General features: G+C 52.9%; 5 protein-coding genes across 5 annotated transcripts; 3 read left to right on the forward strand and 2 right to left on the reverse strand.

Annotated features, from left to right (window-relative positions):
- Window positions 1-532: 532 nt before the first annotated feature.
- On the forward strand, window positions 533-7400 carry M406DRAFT_262072 (DNA polymerase epsilon; the record flags this gene model as incomplete). Its single annotated transcript, XM_040917489.1, has 3 exons — window positions 533-1158; window positions 1254-1402; window positions 1462-7400. The coding sequence occupies 3 exons, from the start codon at window positions 533-535 to the stop codon at window positions 7398-7400; spliced, it is 6714 nt and encodes a 2237-aa protein (XP_040774541.1).
- A 2760-nt stretch (window positions 7401-10160) lies between these two features.
- Window positions 10161-11123, forward strand: M406DRAFT_262487 (uncharacterized protein; the record flags this gene model as incomplete). The annotated part of the gene is made up of 2 exons (XM_040917516.1): window positions 10161-10636; window positions 10763-11123. 2 exons carry the CDS (start codon window positions 10161-10163, stop codon window positions 11121-11123), a joined length of 837 nt encoding a protein of 278 aa, XP_040774542.1.
- Window positions 11124-12060: 937 nt separating this feature from the next.
- M406DRAFT_230435 (FAD dependent oxidoreductase) lies at window positions 12061-13407 on the forward strand (the record flags this gene model as incomplete). The annotated part of the gene is made up of 2 exons (XM_040915838.1): window positions 12061-12172; window positions 12269-13407. Coding segments are annotated over 2 exons (1251 nt in total), but the record flags the coding sequence as incomplete, so codon positions are not given.
- A 290-nt stretch (window positions 13408-13697) lies between these two features.
- Window positions 13698-14375, reverse strand: M406DRAFT_323213 (uncharacterized protein). Its single transcript, XM_040919747.1, has one exon. The coding sequence runs from the start codon at window positions 14291-14293 to the stop codon at window positions 13745-13747; it is 549 nt and encodes a 182-aa protein (XP_040774544.1). The 5' UTR covers window positions 14294-14375; the 3' UTR covers window positions 13698-13744.
- Window positions 14376-15156: 781 nt separating this feature from the next.
- Window positions 15157-15613, reverse strand: M406DRAFT_233130 (uncharacterized protein; the record flags this gene model as incomplete). Its single annotated transcript, XM_040915932.1, has 2 exons — window positions 15157-15299; window positions 15379-15613. Coding segments are annotated over 2 exons (378 nt in total), but the record flags the coding sequence as incomplete, so codon positions are not given.
- Window positions 15614-16552: the final 939 nt, after the last annotated feature.

The following is a 16552-nucleotide window of genomic DNA, read 5'->3' on the forward strand; positions in this document are numbered from 1 at the left end:
ACCATGCCAATTGGTCTGTGCAGCCTGCAGGGATAGCAGCTAGCTCATGCAGCCAGGACGTGGGGCAACATCGAGCTAGGCTTTTATGGGGCTCGATGTACCTCTGTACAGGCCCCCCAGCGCCCTGCAAAGTGCGGCGCGTGTAGACGCGGTCCAGCACTGCACTCTAGACGCGTCAAGCAGATTCCGAGGGGAACCACTTTGATATTTCACTTGCAGCAGCCAACAACACCATGTTGGTTTTTGCTGACACGCCGATGGACGAAAATTCATGAAGTCCTACTGATGGTCCCTTTTCCCTTCTTCTGTTTACTTATACCCTTTTGTTCCCCCTGATCAGTTCACTCGTATGCACTCTTTACACTCGCATCGAGTCCCTTTCACGTCTTCAATTCCTCATTACACACGCGTTGGCCCTCTCAAAACCGAGCCATTGCACATTCTCGGTCACGATCTCACCCTACCGACCTAAGGCCCCTCGACCAATCCTCAGTACTTCTTCCTACAGACAGGACCCCTTCTGTCTAACGCCATGCCAAATACCTCCCTCCGCCGGCCCCAGAAGGGGTTCCGTGGCGGACGGGGCGGCAAGCAATCCTACCACGGCGGCTCCAGGACACGAACCTTCACCTCCTCCACAAATCGCGCTGAGGCGACATCTGCCGACGAGAAATGGGAGCGCACGCGCCTTGCCCACTCTATAGATGAGAACATGGGCTTTGCGCGGTACGAGGCGGGCCGTCCTCGCGAGGGCTGGCTCGTCAACGTGCAGCCGACCTCTCTCGAGGACCCCCGCGTGCCGGGCGGCGGCGGCCGGGCCGCGCTCGACTGCTACTTCATCGAGGAGGACGGCGCCACCTTCAAGGCGACGATCGAGTACGAGCCGTACTTTCTCATCGCGGTGCGGAAGGGCCGTGAGATGGAGGTTGAGGAGTGGTGCAAGCGGGTTCCCGGCGGCGGCGTCGTGAAGAGCGTGAGGAGGGTCGAGAGGGAGGACCTGAAAATGCCGAACCATCTGCTGGGATACAGGCGAACGTTCTTGGAGCTGAGGTTCGCGAACGTGAGCGACCTGCTGGCGGCTCGGAGGGACATCATGCCGCTGGCGGAGAGGAATAAGAAGGGCATGGACGCTATGGATACCTATGCGGAGGTTGCTGCGTGAGTATCACCCCACCTGAAGGCGGACGATGGCTCTCGACGAGAGAGAGAGAGAAGAGGGAGGGAAAGAAAGAAAAACGCTGACAATCGAACAGGGCAAGCAACGGCAATTTTGACCTTTTTGACGACAACTCACGAGATGACGACCGGCGACTCAATACTTCTATTTCCGATGCCAGCGATTTCATTGTTGATATAAGAGAATACGACGTTCCATACTATGTGAGAGTAATGATAGACAAAGGTCAGTTCTCTTGCCTTTCTACTCTTGTGGCTCACAGCAATACTCATGACAGAAAATAGGCATCCGGGTGGGGAAATGGTACTTTGTCGAAGCAAAGCATGGCGTGACCACAATGACATGCAATGAAGAGCATCTCGCCATGGCCGACCCTGTCGTCATGGCCTACGATATTGAGACCTGCAAAGCACCGCTGAAATTTCCCGATGCTGCAGTCGACCAGATCATGATGATTTCGTACATGATCGATGGACAGGGGTTTCTCATTACCAATCGGGAAGTGGTATCAGAAGACATCGCCGATTTTGAGTATACGCCCAAACCAGAATACCCAGGACCCTTTATGATTTTCAACGAGCCGAACGAGCGCGCTGTCATCGAGCGGTTCTTCATGCACATCAAGGAGGCAAGGCCCACTGTCATCGCGACATACAACGGTGACTTCTTCGATTGGCCATTCGTGGAGGCGAGAGCGAGCATCAACGGCATCGACATGTACCACGAGATCGGCTGGAAGAAGGACAGTGAGGACCAGTTCAAGTCAAACTACAGCGCCCACATGGACTGTTTCCACTGGGTCAACCGAGACAGTTACCTCCCGCAGGGCAGTCGTGGCCTGAAGGCTGTCACGGTCGCGAAGCTTGGATACGACCCTGACGAGCTTGATCCGGAGTTGATGACACCTTACGCTGCCGAGAGGCCACAGACACTGGCTGAGTACTCAGTGTCCGATGCAGTGGCAACATACTACCTATACATGAAATATGTGCACCCTTTTATCTTCTCGCTGTGCACCATCATTCCACTAGGACCCGACGACACCGAACGAAAGGGTACTGGAACCCTTTGCGAGATGTTGTTGATGGTCCAGGCATACACCCATGAGATCGTACTCCCGAATAAGCATGTGTCGCCCAAGGAAGCGTTCTGGGAAGGCCATCTGCTTGAATCCGAGACGTATGTTGGTGGCCACGTCGAGAGTATCGAGGCTGGTGTCTTCCGAGCGGACATACCAGTCAATTTTGCTGTGGACACTGGCGCAGTTGACGAGCTTATCAAGGATCTGGACAATGCGTTGAAGTTCGTCATCACGATCGAGGAGAAGAAGAAGCTTGAAGATGTGGAGAACTACGACGAGGTCAAGGCACAGATCCTCGCGCGGCTGAACCAGCTGAAGGCAACCCCGAACAGGAGCGAGAGGCCTCTGATCTACCATTTGGATGTCGCATCCATGTATCCCAACATCATGACTACAAACAGGTTGCAGCCGGACTCTATGATACAGGAGTCAGATTGTGCTGCCTGCGATTTCAACAGACCCGGCAAGACTTGTGATAGGAGATTGCCATGGGCGTGGAGAGGAGAATATCTTCCGGCGAAGCGAGACGAGTACAATATGATCAGGCACGCCCTGGAGAATGAGAGATTCCCGGGCAAATGGCCAAATTCGCCGATGCGATCCTTTCAGGACCTATCGGCAGAAGAGCAGGCGAATCTCGTAAGGAAACGTCTGCAACTCTACTCGCAGAAGGTCTACCACAAGATCCACGACTCAACAACCACCGTCAGAGAGGCTATCATCTGTCAACGGGAGAATCCTTTCTACATCAACACCGTGCGTGATTTTCGCGACCGACGGTACGATTACAAAGGCAAGGCCAAGGTATGGAAGGGCAAGACGGAGTCTCTCAAGTCTTCGGGTGCCTCCGGTACAGACATCGATGCCGCCAAGAAGATGATCATCCTGTTCGACTCTTTGCAGCTGGCGCACAAGGTCATCCTCAATTCCTTCTACGGCTATGTCATGCGAAAGGGGTCGAGATGGTACTCCATGGAGATGGCTGGAGTTACCTGTTTGACGGGAGCTACCATCATCCAGCTGGCTCGGGGCCTCGTCGAACGGCTTGGCCGACCACTTGAGCTGGATACAGATGGTATCTGGTGTATGCTGCCAGCCACATTTCCCGAGAACTTTGCATTCAAGATGAAGGGCGGCAAGAAGCTGACAATCTCCTATCCTTGTGTCATGTTGAACCATCTTGTCCACGACAAATTCACCAATCATCAATACCAGACTCTGGTGGACCAGAAGACCTTCAAATACGAGACTCACAGCGACAACTCCATCTTCTTCGAAGTTGACGGTCCGTACAAGGCGATGGTCTTGCCCACCTCCAAAGAGGAGGACAAGAATCTCAAGAAACGTTATGCAGTGTTCAACGACGACGGCAGTCTCGCGGAGCTCAAAGGTTTCGAGGTCAAGCGGAGAGGAGAGCTGAAGCTCATCAAGATCTTCCAGCAGCAAATCTTCAAGTTCTTCCTGGAAGGGTCCACGCTTGCCGAGTGTTACGCTGCCGTCGCCAAGGTTGCCAACCGCTGGCTGGACGTGCTCCATAGTAAGGGTGTGACACTCGCGGACGAGGAACTCATGGAGCTCATTTCGGAGAACCGCAGCATGTCCAAGACTCTTGAGGAGTACGGCACGCAGAAGTCGACGTCCATCACTACTGCCAAGCGTCTGGCTGACTTCCTGGGCGAAGGCATGATCAAAGACAAGGGATTGAACTGCAAGTTCATTATCTGCTCGAGACCCAAGAATGCCCCCGTCACGGAACGTGCCGTTCCCGTGGCCATCTTCTCGGCCGAGCCAGACGTCAAGCGGTTGTATTTGGCGAAGTGGCTGAAGGAAGTGCCAACAGATACGGACCCGAGGGCACTACTTGACTGGGACTACTACCTGGAGCGCCTGGGCTCCGTCATCCAAAAACTGATTACGATTCCGGCAGCGCTTCAGAAAATTCGCAACCCGGTGCCACGGGTGCCACATCCTGACTGGCTGCAGAGAAGGATCAATATCAAGGATGACAAGATGAAGCAAAAGAAGCTTACGGATCTGTTCACCAGAGGTCCCCTCGAGGATGTTACAAACATCAAGAACAGAACCCTTGCAGATCTAGAAGACTTTGGTACGCAGCTGCTGAAGCCCAAACCAGTCGCCGAGGTAGTCGCGGCTTCTCAAAAGGGACCTGCTGCGCAGAAGAGAAAATCACCGGAGCCGGAAGAGAATCTCGATCCCTTTTCTACTCTACCCAAGGTCAAACCAAATCCTTCCGAGGACTACGCTGCCTTCTTGGAGTATCAGAAGAAGAAATGGAAGATCCAAAAGCAAGCCCGCATCCGACGAAGGCATCTTTTTGGTGCTCGACGTGCGCCCGAGAATAACATTCAACAGGCTTTCCGAGACCAAGCCGAGGTTACCTTCCGGAATACCTGGCAGCTCCTCCAGCTTAGGCCAACAGACACGCCCGGGCTGGTGATGGCGTACGTGCTCATAGACAACAAGATACACACCGTCAAAATCAAAGTGCCCCGCCAGGTCTTCTTGAACCTGAAGAGTAAGGATCTTCCGGAGATTGAGATTGAGGGCTGCGACGTCGAGCAAGTCAGCCACACACTGCCGAATGGACACTCCTCAGTGCATCTGTTCAAGCTGACGGTGCCTGAGGACGTCTACTTTGCCGAGTCGGAGAAATTTTCGCTTCTCTTCAACCATCCCAGTGTGGAGGGCGTGTATGAGAGGCAGGTGCCGCTGAATATCCGCGCTGTGCTGCGGCTGGGAAACTTGTGCACCATTGATGAGAGCAAGCCTGGTGTACTGGGTCAAGGTCTGGATCAAGGCTTCGAACTGCCAAGCCTGATACGGCCGGCGAAGCCCAAGATGTACCTCAGCGGATCGAAGATGGCGTTCATCTACCTATCGCATATCAGCTCCGGCGAGAGGCAGATCTTTGGCATTTTTTCCAGCACAGGCGATGCAGCACATGTCATTACGTTGCACAAGAACAAAGAGAGCGGCCAGGACCTGCCCAACATCACGAAGATGTACTCGGATCTACGAGCACGACATGCAGAACAAGCTGCTGTCGACGGGTCTAACTGGAAAGAGTGCTTTCCGTACCAGGAGAAGTTGACCTTCAAGATCACGCAGGTGACAACCCGACGCAAGGCCTTCCTTGAAATTGGCGATGTGGTCAAGAAAATGAGAAAGGACGAGACCAAACCGCTTATCATGGTGATTCAGTCATCGCAGAGGAATTTGCTGGTGCATGACGTCCCAATCCTGGGCGAGATGCCTGTCTTGCCGCTCAAGTACAACGTCGACGACAGCTCGTTACCGCCTCTCGGATGGCAATCTGTCGTCGCAAAGCGGTTGATCCATCACTACCTTGGACTTGGACCGTGGATACTGCATCTTACTGCCCTGGCAAGGTACGCTGATATACCGCTTTGCAACCTCGAGCGGGAGGATCCGCGCTTCTTGATCGATGTCGCATATGCGAGACGCCTACAGAGCAACAATGTAGTTCTATGGTGGTCTGCTGGGCCTCGCCCTGACCATGCTGGATATGAGGAGGACGATATCACCGGTTCTTTGGAGACGGTGCAGATGCCCTCGGTCAATACTCCTGGCACGTACTCGTCTGTTTGTATCGATCTCGACGTCAAGAACCTGGCCATCAACACGATTCTCACATCGTCACTCATCAACGAACTAGAAGGCGCAGACTCCGTGGCCCTCAATCCTGCTGGTGACGGAACGGGCGGAGAAGGCACAGAGGTGCTATCTTCGGACAATGCCTTCGCCAACGCAGGCATTCAGGTCCTTCGGGAGATGGTCAAGGGCTGGTGGGCAGAGGCATGCAGGGGCAACGAGATGGCGGATGTCATGGTTCAGCACCTTGTTCGATGGGTTGAGAACCCGGACTCCTTCCTTTATGACCGTGCTCTGCATTACTACGTGCAGATGATGTCGCGCAAGGCTTTCCAACAACTTATGGCAGACTTTCGACGTGTGGGTTCACAGGTCATCTTTGCAAACGCCAATCGGTTGTTGCTGCAAACAACCAAGGCGGAAATAGGGAACGCCTATGCATACAGCCAGTATATCCTCAAGTCGATCAAGGGTAAGCCGCTGTTCCACTTCATTGACCTGGAGATCAAGGAGTATTGGGACTACCTCGTCTGGTACGACGAGTTCAACTATGGCGGCAAGGCTACGCAACAGATCATCGAGGCCGAGACACAAAAGCTCGAGACAATCATGCACTGGCAAATGTCGACCTTCCTGCCTGTCCGGCTGCAACCCACCTTCGCCGACTGGGTCATTGAATTCATCACCCTCATGCACAACCTCAAGCGTCCCATGTTCGGCTCTGATCCTAATTCAACACCGCGTCTCACTCAGCTCCCTCACAACCGCGACAGCCAAGATGACGAGTTTACGGGTGGCATCATCCTTGACAAGGCTTATGAGAAGCCCCTCAGGCGTGATATCCAGGGTCTGCTGGCGACACAGAAGCGCGAGCTGTTACACCCGGAACTTGCAGTTGATTATACCTTCCCCACGCTCCCAGGCTCGCACCTGAACCTCAGCCACAGCAACGCGGTCCTTGAGCTTGTCAAGATGCTCATGCAAATCCTGTCACTCGACAAGAACATCGTCACCGACGCTCGGCATATCCGGAAAGACCTGCTCGCGCTGTTCGATGTGCGCGAGTTCAGCAAGGAAGGGGCATTCCAGAACCCATCCGAGTCTCTCAAGCTGGCACAGGTCAGCTGCGAGAACTGCACGATGGCACGGGACCTCGATTTCTGCCGCGACGAGGACCTCCTGCCCTCCCCTGACAACCCGAACGAGCCGGTCGCGTGGAAGTGCACGTTCTGCGAAGCAGACTATAACCGTAACGACCTGGAGGAGAGGCTTGTTGCTAATATCGAGGCCTTCGTGGCGAGCTGGGCGTGCCAGGACCTCAAGTGCGCCAAGTGCGGTGCCCTGCGGGTCAACGAGTTCATGGAACACTGTGTCTGCTCGGGGAGCTGGGTGGAAAGTATAAGGCGGGACGAGGTGTTGAGGCGGTTGAAAGTGTATCGGAACGTGGCCAAGTGTTTTGGGTTGAGGATGCTGGGAGATGTTGTTGAGGAGGTTTTTGGTGATCTCTAGAGAGTCTGGAACCTGGTCGTGGGAGTTCGATTTCCGTTGTTGAGGGCCTCATTGGTCTCAACTGTGCTTTTCAGTCTTTTACGTTGGGCATGGAATGGGCAGCGTTGGCTTCAAACCCCCCCAACCCCCCCAAAATTAGAAGCGCACCTGCATATCTCGGCGTTTGGGCTTGTGATTGCAAGGTGTTGTTGGTCTTGGGATAATCAAACTTTCTATTTCCATTTTCCCGTGAATATTGGCAGGGTGTTTCCAGTATGATCACCTCGCTCTACATTTTCTAGAATACTTCTCGACGTGTCTTGAAGCATGCAATGCTAGTTCTGAGAAGACTGTTTATTCATTTCCAGTCTCATGAGATGTAATGATGCCTTCTTGCTTCTGGTCTGGACAATAACGCCAAATGTGAGCTGAGTTGTGTCTGTTGATCTATAAAACCCGGTTTCTTGACGATGGTTGTGTCCCTTTTGGAGACAGGGACCTGTTGATGATCAGCCAGGAGAGAGCATACTTTCATATCTGATTCTTGACTTCGTCCTCCGGCACTTGTACTGCACGGACTTGTCTTAGCTTTTCGTAGAGGTCCCACCATAACAGCTCTCTCAGCCATTCACTGAATGTCAGTGAATGATTTCCAAAGCATTATGGTGCGTATATCACTTGTGAATCACTCAGATACCCACCTGCATTGATGACCACAGGCCATCTCCTTGAGGGTTCTTTTGACCAGAACATTCTATTCTAGTGCAAGAGAAATCCATTATTTCCTTCTCAATATTTCCAGCTTACCAGCTATGCGCCTGCTCTTTCCCGATGACTTGTTGACTCTCGCGACTCCCAGTAATTATACTTCCTGTATTGCTGTCCCTGCACTCGTCACTGCTATTGTTGTCTATTACCATTCAGTCAGTCATCTCTTCAATCACACTTTTCTGTTGAATTCTGGCATATCAAGTGACTCACTGGCAAAGTGCTGGCTGGCAAGATAAAAATTGATCTCTGGAGCAACCTGGACTGTCCTGATTTCAGCCCCACCACTTCCCTATCCATACCTCTCTACACACAGTCCAGCAAGTAAGTTTGGACAGCTATCTAGTATTGCCTCATCCACAACTTTTCTTTGGAATCCCACACAGGCCAAACCTACTCTCTGTTTCTTGGCCTGAGCCAAGCGCGCTCTCCTTCCTTTTAACAACCTATACAGAAGAACCTGCATTGGTTATACACTACAAGAATATTACACTACCATACACGAAGCACAAAAGTGCTGTCCAGTAGGTGGTAGCAAACCCAAATGCTTTATCAATTCACAGCTCTAACTTATCAGTTCTGACTCCATATTTGTTTCAAAGTTGACCTCAGCAAGTCGTCAACATGCCTTTAAAGTACGCGCAGGACCTGGCGTTGCCCAGTGGCATGGACTCCCTGTGGATTGCAAAGATGGGAGACTTGAACAAACCTCACATCAGACATCAGCGCTGCTATCCTGCCACCAAGCTTAATACAAACATCATCAAGTCAACGCTGGATGTCAGCGATAGGTCCAGCAATAGCTCCACTCCAGTCGACATTACCTTCCCTCAGCAGCGGCATACCATCAGCCAGCCAGAGCAGCCAACAGCACCCTGTGACAATATAGATGACGACAGCGTGCCACAACATCTGTTCTCCAACGAGAAAGACATCATGGGAGACAAGGCTCCAGGGCTCAAGATGCCTATCGACATTAGATACCCCAAAACGGCTTTGCCCAACCTCTGGGATTTGAAGCCCTTGCCGACATCAGGCAAAACTATGCCACCTTCGCCCATCCTCCCTGTAACCGAGGCAGATATGATCGCAGGCAGTTCACAGAAGAATCCGAGAGAACCGAATGGATCGACTGACCTTTTGAGCGGCAAGAACCGAAACATTAGCTCCTCAACGCTCTCGCAGTCACGGTTCTTTCCAGCCGGGTCCGAATCCAAGAAGACAGTCACTTATTTGGGTTCGGAAGCCTGCGCCCCAAATGTCTTGAATAGTTCTACCTCGTCGGTCTTTCCGAGGGGCCTTACTGGCTTCAGCGGCCTTCCCAGCACCTCTTCTAATATTGAAGAGACCAACTTCCAGCAGACGGCTTCGCGAGAGATTTGGGCCAGGAAGAGGGCCCAGCACTCGGCGCTCGATCGGCTTTCGGACGACGATCAAAATTCTGCCAGTCACAATAGTCATGCTCCTGATGATGGCTACGCAGCATTCCTCGAGCCCCACAGGTTGCTCAACTTCCCACTCACTCAGCAGGGTGCGTCAGGCTTCAACTCACAAAGTGGTAGGGTGGTTGCCAACGACGACACCCCAAGCCACACGACTACAGCCTTTTCGGAGTCGACTGACCTTGGTCCTTACTTCCCCGCCGGAGATCATGTTGCATCATCGAAAGATACAAGTAGAGAAGCCTTTCTCGCCAGCCTTGATTCTGCTGGCCCCAATCACAATACACTACGGTCTACTACAAGTCTGAGCGATGGGGATACCTCAATGCAGTCAGCTGCTCCAAGAGGTGCTACTAGTATTGAGAAGATTGAGCGGGTTGCCGATATCACCGACGCCCAGAAGAGCCTGACCGTCACCCGCCCTGGCCAGTCATGGGTCACTGAATTGTCTGATTGGCGCAGCCCAAGGGTCAATTTACAGAGGCAAGGAGGTAGCCAGGTCGGAGGCGCAAACCCTGCTGGCTTTGTGCCTCCTTCAGACTGGGTCGAGGCCAACAGTACAGCCCAGCAGATGGGTCCTCAAGACCCACGGCTTGGGCCTGGCTCTGAGCAAGATGTTGGGCAGAGTCTGATCCAAGGACATCTACCAAAGATATGGGGACCCGAGGACGGTTCTTCTATAGAAAAACGTCACAGAATCTTCAAGCCAATGACCGCGGTCCTGTACCCCAAGGCACCCAAACGGCCGTTGAGTGACCAAGAGCGGGCCCTGCGACAGCAAAAGGGCATCTCAGACAACTATGAGGGCAACCCTGAGAACCCAAAGAACCAGTCGGCCAATATCCCCAACGAGGAGAATTGTGCCTTGTTCTTGACCAACCTGCCCGCCCGGTGCAGCTACCAGACCCTCCTGCGGGCCATCGCCCAGCACAGAATGGGGCGGGTCTGGAGCACCTATATCAACAGCCCACTGGGCGAAGAGCAGCACGAGCACCAGCAACGCCAGGCACAAGACCCCAGCCCAGCCCACCACTACGGTGCCTCGATGTCTGCCCTGCCTGGACCACCACCACCACAGCACACCAACCGAGGGCCCCTCTCGCACCGCACCTCGGCCGCCAAAGTCATCTTTTACCACCCCACCGAGGCCCAGCGCCTCCTCACCATCGCAAGCCGCGGCGACTTCAGGGTGGGCGGCCGCCGCATCCACGCCAAGTGGAACCGGCACCGGACGGCGGCGCAGAGCTACGAGAACCCGACGTCGCGCGTCGTGGTCATCTCGGGCCCCGCGGCCATCGTGGACCGGCAGTGGCTGGGTGACCTCTTTGACCAGTACTTTGAGTATCAGACGGAGGAGGTTCTGGTCCTGGCCGAGGGCAACGGCTGGCGGACGCTGGAGTGGCGGTTTGGGAGCATGCGGGCCCAGGCGCACAGCGCGCACCAGCTGCTGCGGAGCCTCTATCCGGGGGTGGTCACGGTCAAGTGGGCGGTGGACCCTTGTGCTGGGTACTTGAAGCTGTTGGGCGAGGTCTAGTCTAGTGGTGCCTCTTTTCTTTTCTGCTTCTTCTTTTCCTTTTTCTTTTTCCTTGGGGGAATTTGTTGGGGTGACTTTAGCGACTTGGCTGATCACTCAGTCTTTGGAGAAAAAGTCATTACGATGCGTTGTGGAAGGGGTTGCGAGTTCTTTTCTTTCTTTTTCTTCTAATTTTTGTTTCTTCTTTCGACAAAAGAGTGAATGGCATCATGACAGGCAGGGCTTGGAAAATGGATCAAATCATGCATGAGGTGTAGCCCCCTCGAAGATTGATGTTAATTAGGGCCTCCTTTGCACAGGCTGACGTTGTCTGTTATCATTCTCAAGGAAATAAGACATGGACAGAAAAGGAGTGAGTTTCTATGCATGCCACTTGCAAGACTTTTTTATTTTATTTTCTCATATTATGAAAACTACCGACGTATGATCAGGCCGCATGCTCATTATTAATACTCGCCTGAATAAGCTCATGTCTTACTATGTGCTTGCTTGTCTTTCCCCCCAGAGACCAGAAATTGAACCTTCAAATCTTGGAGAGGGGAAAAGAAAGAAGAAAAGGATAGTCTGCTATCCCTTTGCAGCAACATGGAAAGATCAGGCAAAGGTGAAGAAAGGCCTGTAAATCAGCAGGTGTAATTCCTACACATGAAGTGCACAGTGAGGTTGTAGTTGAGATGAGGTCACCAGCCCCACCAAAGTTGAGCCTCTCCAACGGTAAAACGACGTCACACAACTTTTTTCCCAATCCGCAGCACACCATGCCCTTTGAATTCCCAACCATATTGTGTGACAACCACTCCTCGATATTGAAATCTTGTGCTTAGGTCGGATGAACTTAGCTATCATACGTCCACTTCGGTCCCTTACCACGCCCCGCAGGAAGAAGAACAGTCTTTTCACCATGTCCGACCCGGCGCAAAAGGACATCACCATCATAGGAGGCGGCATCATCGGCTGCTGCACAGCCTACTTTCTCACTCGCCACCCCTCATACAACCCAGACACACACCGCATCACGCTTCTAGAAGCCTCGTCCACTAGCGCAGGCGGTCGCACCGAGGACAGCATACAAGACCCGGCGACCCTGGCCGACCCGGCCACAGGTGCCTCGAGGAAGAACCCTTCCCATGAGGGCATTGCTGGAGGTGCGAGTGGCAAGGCCGGAGGGCTTCTTGCGCTGTGGGCTTTTCCGTCCAACATTGTGCCTCTGAGCTTCAGGCTGCATGATGAATTATCCAAGGAGCATGGTGGTGACAAGCGATGGGGCTACCGCCGCTGTTTCGCGAGCCAGGTGGAGTGTCAGGCTCGTTTGCCGTCTGGACTCTTAAAGGACGACAATAGTAGGGTCAGCAAAGAGGTGGCTGATGCAAAAGACCAGGATGAGGTCACCAAGGGCCTCCACAAGGATCACCGCAAGAAGATCAAGGCTCTTCAGAACCTTGGCGCACCAGAGGATCTGGACTGGCTTGACACCGAGAAGTCGCTCGCCGCATACGAAGGCATGGGCACGCCGGACAACACTGCCCAGGTCCACCCAGAGCTCTTCACCCGCAGCATGGCCCAGCTGGCCGAAGAAAAGGGCGTCAGGGTCATCACGGGCGCTCGAGTGACAGCCGTCAACAAGAGCAAGGATGGCCGCAAGGTAGAGAGCGTCACTTATATCAAGGACGGGAAGGAGGAGACGCAGCTCCCGACGACAGACTGTGTCGTAGCCGCTGGGCCATGGACATCTCGCCTGCTCCCCAACGTGCCCGTCACTGCCTCCCGCGCACATAGCGTCGTCATCAAGACGCCGAGACCAGTGTCGGCGTACGCCCTGTTCACATCCATTGCGCTCCCGCCGGGGTTCCCTGCACCGACGCCACCGAACGCGAGGGGCACGCCTGCGGCGCAAATCCCCATTAAGAAGACGCAGGTAGTAGAGCCGGAGATCTACGCGAGGCCGGATGGCACAGCCTATGCCTGTGGTCCTACAGACTTGACGGTGCCGCTGCCCTTGACGACGGCGGAGGTCGAAGTTGATAGGGCCCGGTGTGAGGATATCATAAGCCAGGTGGGAGGCATCAGTGATGAGCTGGGGAGCGATGGAGAGGTCCTTGCACGGCAGGCGTGTTATTTGCCTCAGGGAGGGCCATTTATTGGTGAGGTGGGCGGCACTAAGGGCTTGCTTGTGGCAGCTGGTCATACGTGCTGGGGAATCCAGAATGGCCCTGGCACGGGGAAGATTGTTAGTGAGATCATTCTTGACGGTGAGGCAAAGAGTGCTAGACTGGGCAGCTGTGACGCGTCGAGGATTCTGTAATGCACCTCGTCACTGTCGATTGGTCTTTCACGGTCTGCTCATCTGGGCAGTTGCAATCACAACGAGCAAAACAGCTAGAGGTTCAAGCGCGGAGGCTCATGAATCTCAGCCTGCCGCTTTGATCAAGATTTGTTGACCTGAGGCGTAGGAAAAGAGACGAACACCTCAATGATAACACCAACTTCTTATTCGACTCGTTCCATCCACAAAATTCGACATAAAAGATAATAAAGAGTGTTGGAACAAGATCCTATGCTGTACAGCCTCTCTTTCTCTCCGTAGTACTTGTCTTCTTATTACTGGTTTCTCTTCCTGCTGATTACACAATCGTGATCCGCTCCCATTGGACATCATCTTCTATAGCTTCTCCATCCATTATACCGTGGACATACGCGTCTCCAACATAAGTGTATTGCCTTGCAACAACGTCTTTCTGATGCTCGCGCAGAATAAAAGGCACGTCCCCCCCGGAGAGAATGTAAATGACGTCGTCCACCTGAGTGTCAGGGCAACCGATCCCTATCCTGCCCCCGTATGTGATGAAAAATCGGGATCTCAAGAAGACATGCCTGTGGAAAATGTGAGAAAACGTGTTCCTGTCATCATCGGCCCGTATTCTTCGAACTCTGTACGGCGTTTCGTATATGTCATATTGACAGGTGCGCATGAAGGCTTGATCATATGTCTCTCCACCAGGATACCTCTCCAAGTCCAGGGCTGGGTTCTCTTCAAGAAACATGCGCCATAGTGCCCACACCCCTTCAGCGAAAAGAGTTTCCCTGGATGGGCCAAAGTTTAGTGACGCGGCCTTGATCCGGTCAGTCTTGACTCCACAAATCTTCAGCTCGTCTTTTTGACTGAGACTCATGTCTAGTTGTCTGCCTTTCGAGGCATTGAATTGGACATAATCCCGTCTAAGGCCTCGTTTCTTAGCAATTCCACCTCCATTGTGGATGGTGATGGCGAGGTCGGGCACCCAAGACCGCAAATTGCAGTCCCTATCGTCCTCGTGGGATCTCAGCAGCGGTCTAAGGTTGTCTGCCGAAAGAATCGAATAGCGGGTGAATCTCGTGTACACTTCTCTTTTTGACAGTGAATAGTCAAGCAAGTGTCTTGCCATTGGACTAACCATTCCGAGCAGCGCAAAAACCTTGTCTCTCTCATCATGGGAGTGACGGTGTCGAAACATGTCGACAGCATCATCGAGACGAAGAGGCCTGTACATCTGTCGTACAAATCGTGTATCTCCATCATAATGATCGGTGACAGCCCAAAAGTACGGCATTGATGATGTTATCTCTCTCGACAGCATCCGCTCATAGGACCGTGGTGACCTATGTTATTACCTTTATCTTGGTGTATCCATTCTAGTGATCCACAAATGAATTTTAGTCGAGTGGGAAGGACGAGGTCTTGGACAGTCCAGATGCTTTGCCACCATTCAAGTCTCATGAGCTTTTCCAGCCCGTCAACTTCGCTCTTTACTACGTGGACCCATCCGGGGGGTACATCGTCACCCTTCATAGTGAAATGACCATCCGCACCCTTCCTCTTCAGCTTTTTGATTAGAATTAAGGCATGTTCCGCGTCTGATCTTGAAATCATGTTGGTTGTGCCGATTGGAGACTCTTTGATGGAGAGAGGATCTTCATGGTGCGTTCTTTGCTCCTGGGACGCACGCACTTTAGCAGCTTGTCTGGTGAATGGTACGTTGGTTGCATCGCTCTCAAAGTCCCCTAGCCAGGCGAGACACATAGCAGTCTTTGAGTAGATTTGAGACATCATTGCGACCTGGTGAGATTTTTCGACGTCGTCTTTCTGATTGATGCAAAGAGCGTCCACCCAAAGCTTTCGCTCCTCGTCTGTTCTTCGTACTATAATTATTGCCTCTCCTATCAGTAAGAGCTCCCTCGGCAGAATATTTTCTGGAGTTATAGTATTGCCCGCACTTACGTCGCCTCAGGGCTGCCCACAGATTCTGCGTGACCCACCTCTTCTGGCCATCCACCCTAATCCATCGACAGAATTCTGGCCTTGAGTCACCCCATACATATGATAGCGCCTCGTAGTAAGGGTCGTCGTCCAGGCAAGCAACGGATATCGTGGTCTCGACGGCATCATTTGGTCTCCCCGGAAGAAGGCTGAGGATGCGAATCTCGTCCTTTACTGAGTCCAGCTGTTGATACCTATGCGTGGCATCGCTCTCGCCCATATGAGGTGCCGTAGTCGACGCGGATACTGATTTGCGAGAAGGTTTTGATCTTGGTGATGTCGTTGTCTTCGTAGCCTCTTGCTTTCGTAGCCGGGGTGGAGTCTTCGCAGCGATTCTTTTGTTGGAGCGACCTTTTCGCTGAGTTACAGCGGTCTTCGTTCTGTCAGACTTTGCTCTTGTCGTAGGTGCCATGTTGATTGTGTGGTGCCGCTCGTTTTGAGCTTAATTGGTGGTGATAAATACTAAAGGGAAACTGTGTGAGCGTTGCTGCAAGCAGGGGTGATGCGGCAGAAGGCAGCTTATATGGCCTACATACACTCCGACCTACATATTTCTACACTTCTCAGAAGTATAAAAATCATGTACCGCTCGGAGGGCTGCATAGAGAAAGCATTGAGAGCACTGCCGCGGCTAGAGGAGCGAGACGCCGGGCACTGTTGTGCAGCTGACCACCATTATTAGGGTTCTTCCATTGGCTTTCCCTGAATGTCAATGGCATGTTTATGTTGGGGCTAGTAATCCCTGATATGCACCCCAGTCTAGTTCTGCCTCCATAAGAAAAAGGGTGTCAGATCCGGTCTTCATGATTCGTAGCTTATTTACACTGAACATAGACGATATGCGCGAGGTTCGACAAAAGAAGGAACAGCAGCCACTATGTTGCCCACCTTAAGGCCCTGTTTATGCTCGTAAGCCACGACAATAATCTGGAAAGGATCATTATTCATGTGTTGATCTTTCGCACCTCACTGCTGCGTGACAGTGTCTCTCAGTTTCCTGGCCTGGTCACTCAGCCCCCATGCAGGTGGTGGGGGGGGGGGGGGGGAGGGAAGGGGCCACTGCAGCTTACTTAGTGCGTGGCGCAGCTATCTATGCATGCCAGTAAGCAGCCATATTATGTCCCTCGAGGATCCT

This window comes from Cryphonectria parasitica (assembly GCF_011745365.1).
Source record: "Cryphonectria parasitica EP155 unplaced genomic scaffold M406scaffold_6, whole genome shotgun sequence".
Classification (NCBI taxonomy): Eukaryota; Fungi; Ascomycota; class Sordariomycetes; order Diaporthales; family Cryphonectriaceae; genus Cryphonectria; species Cryphonectria parasitica.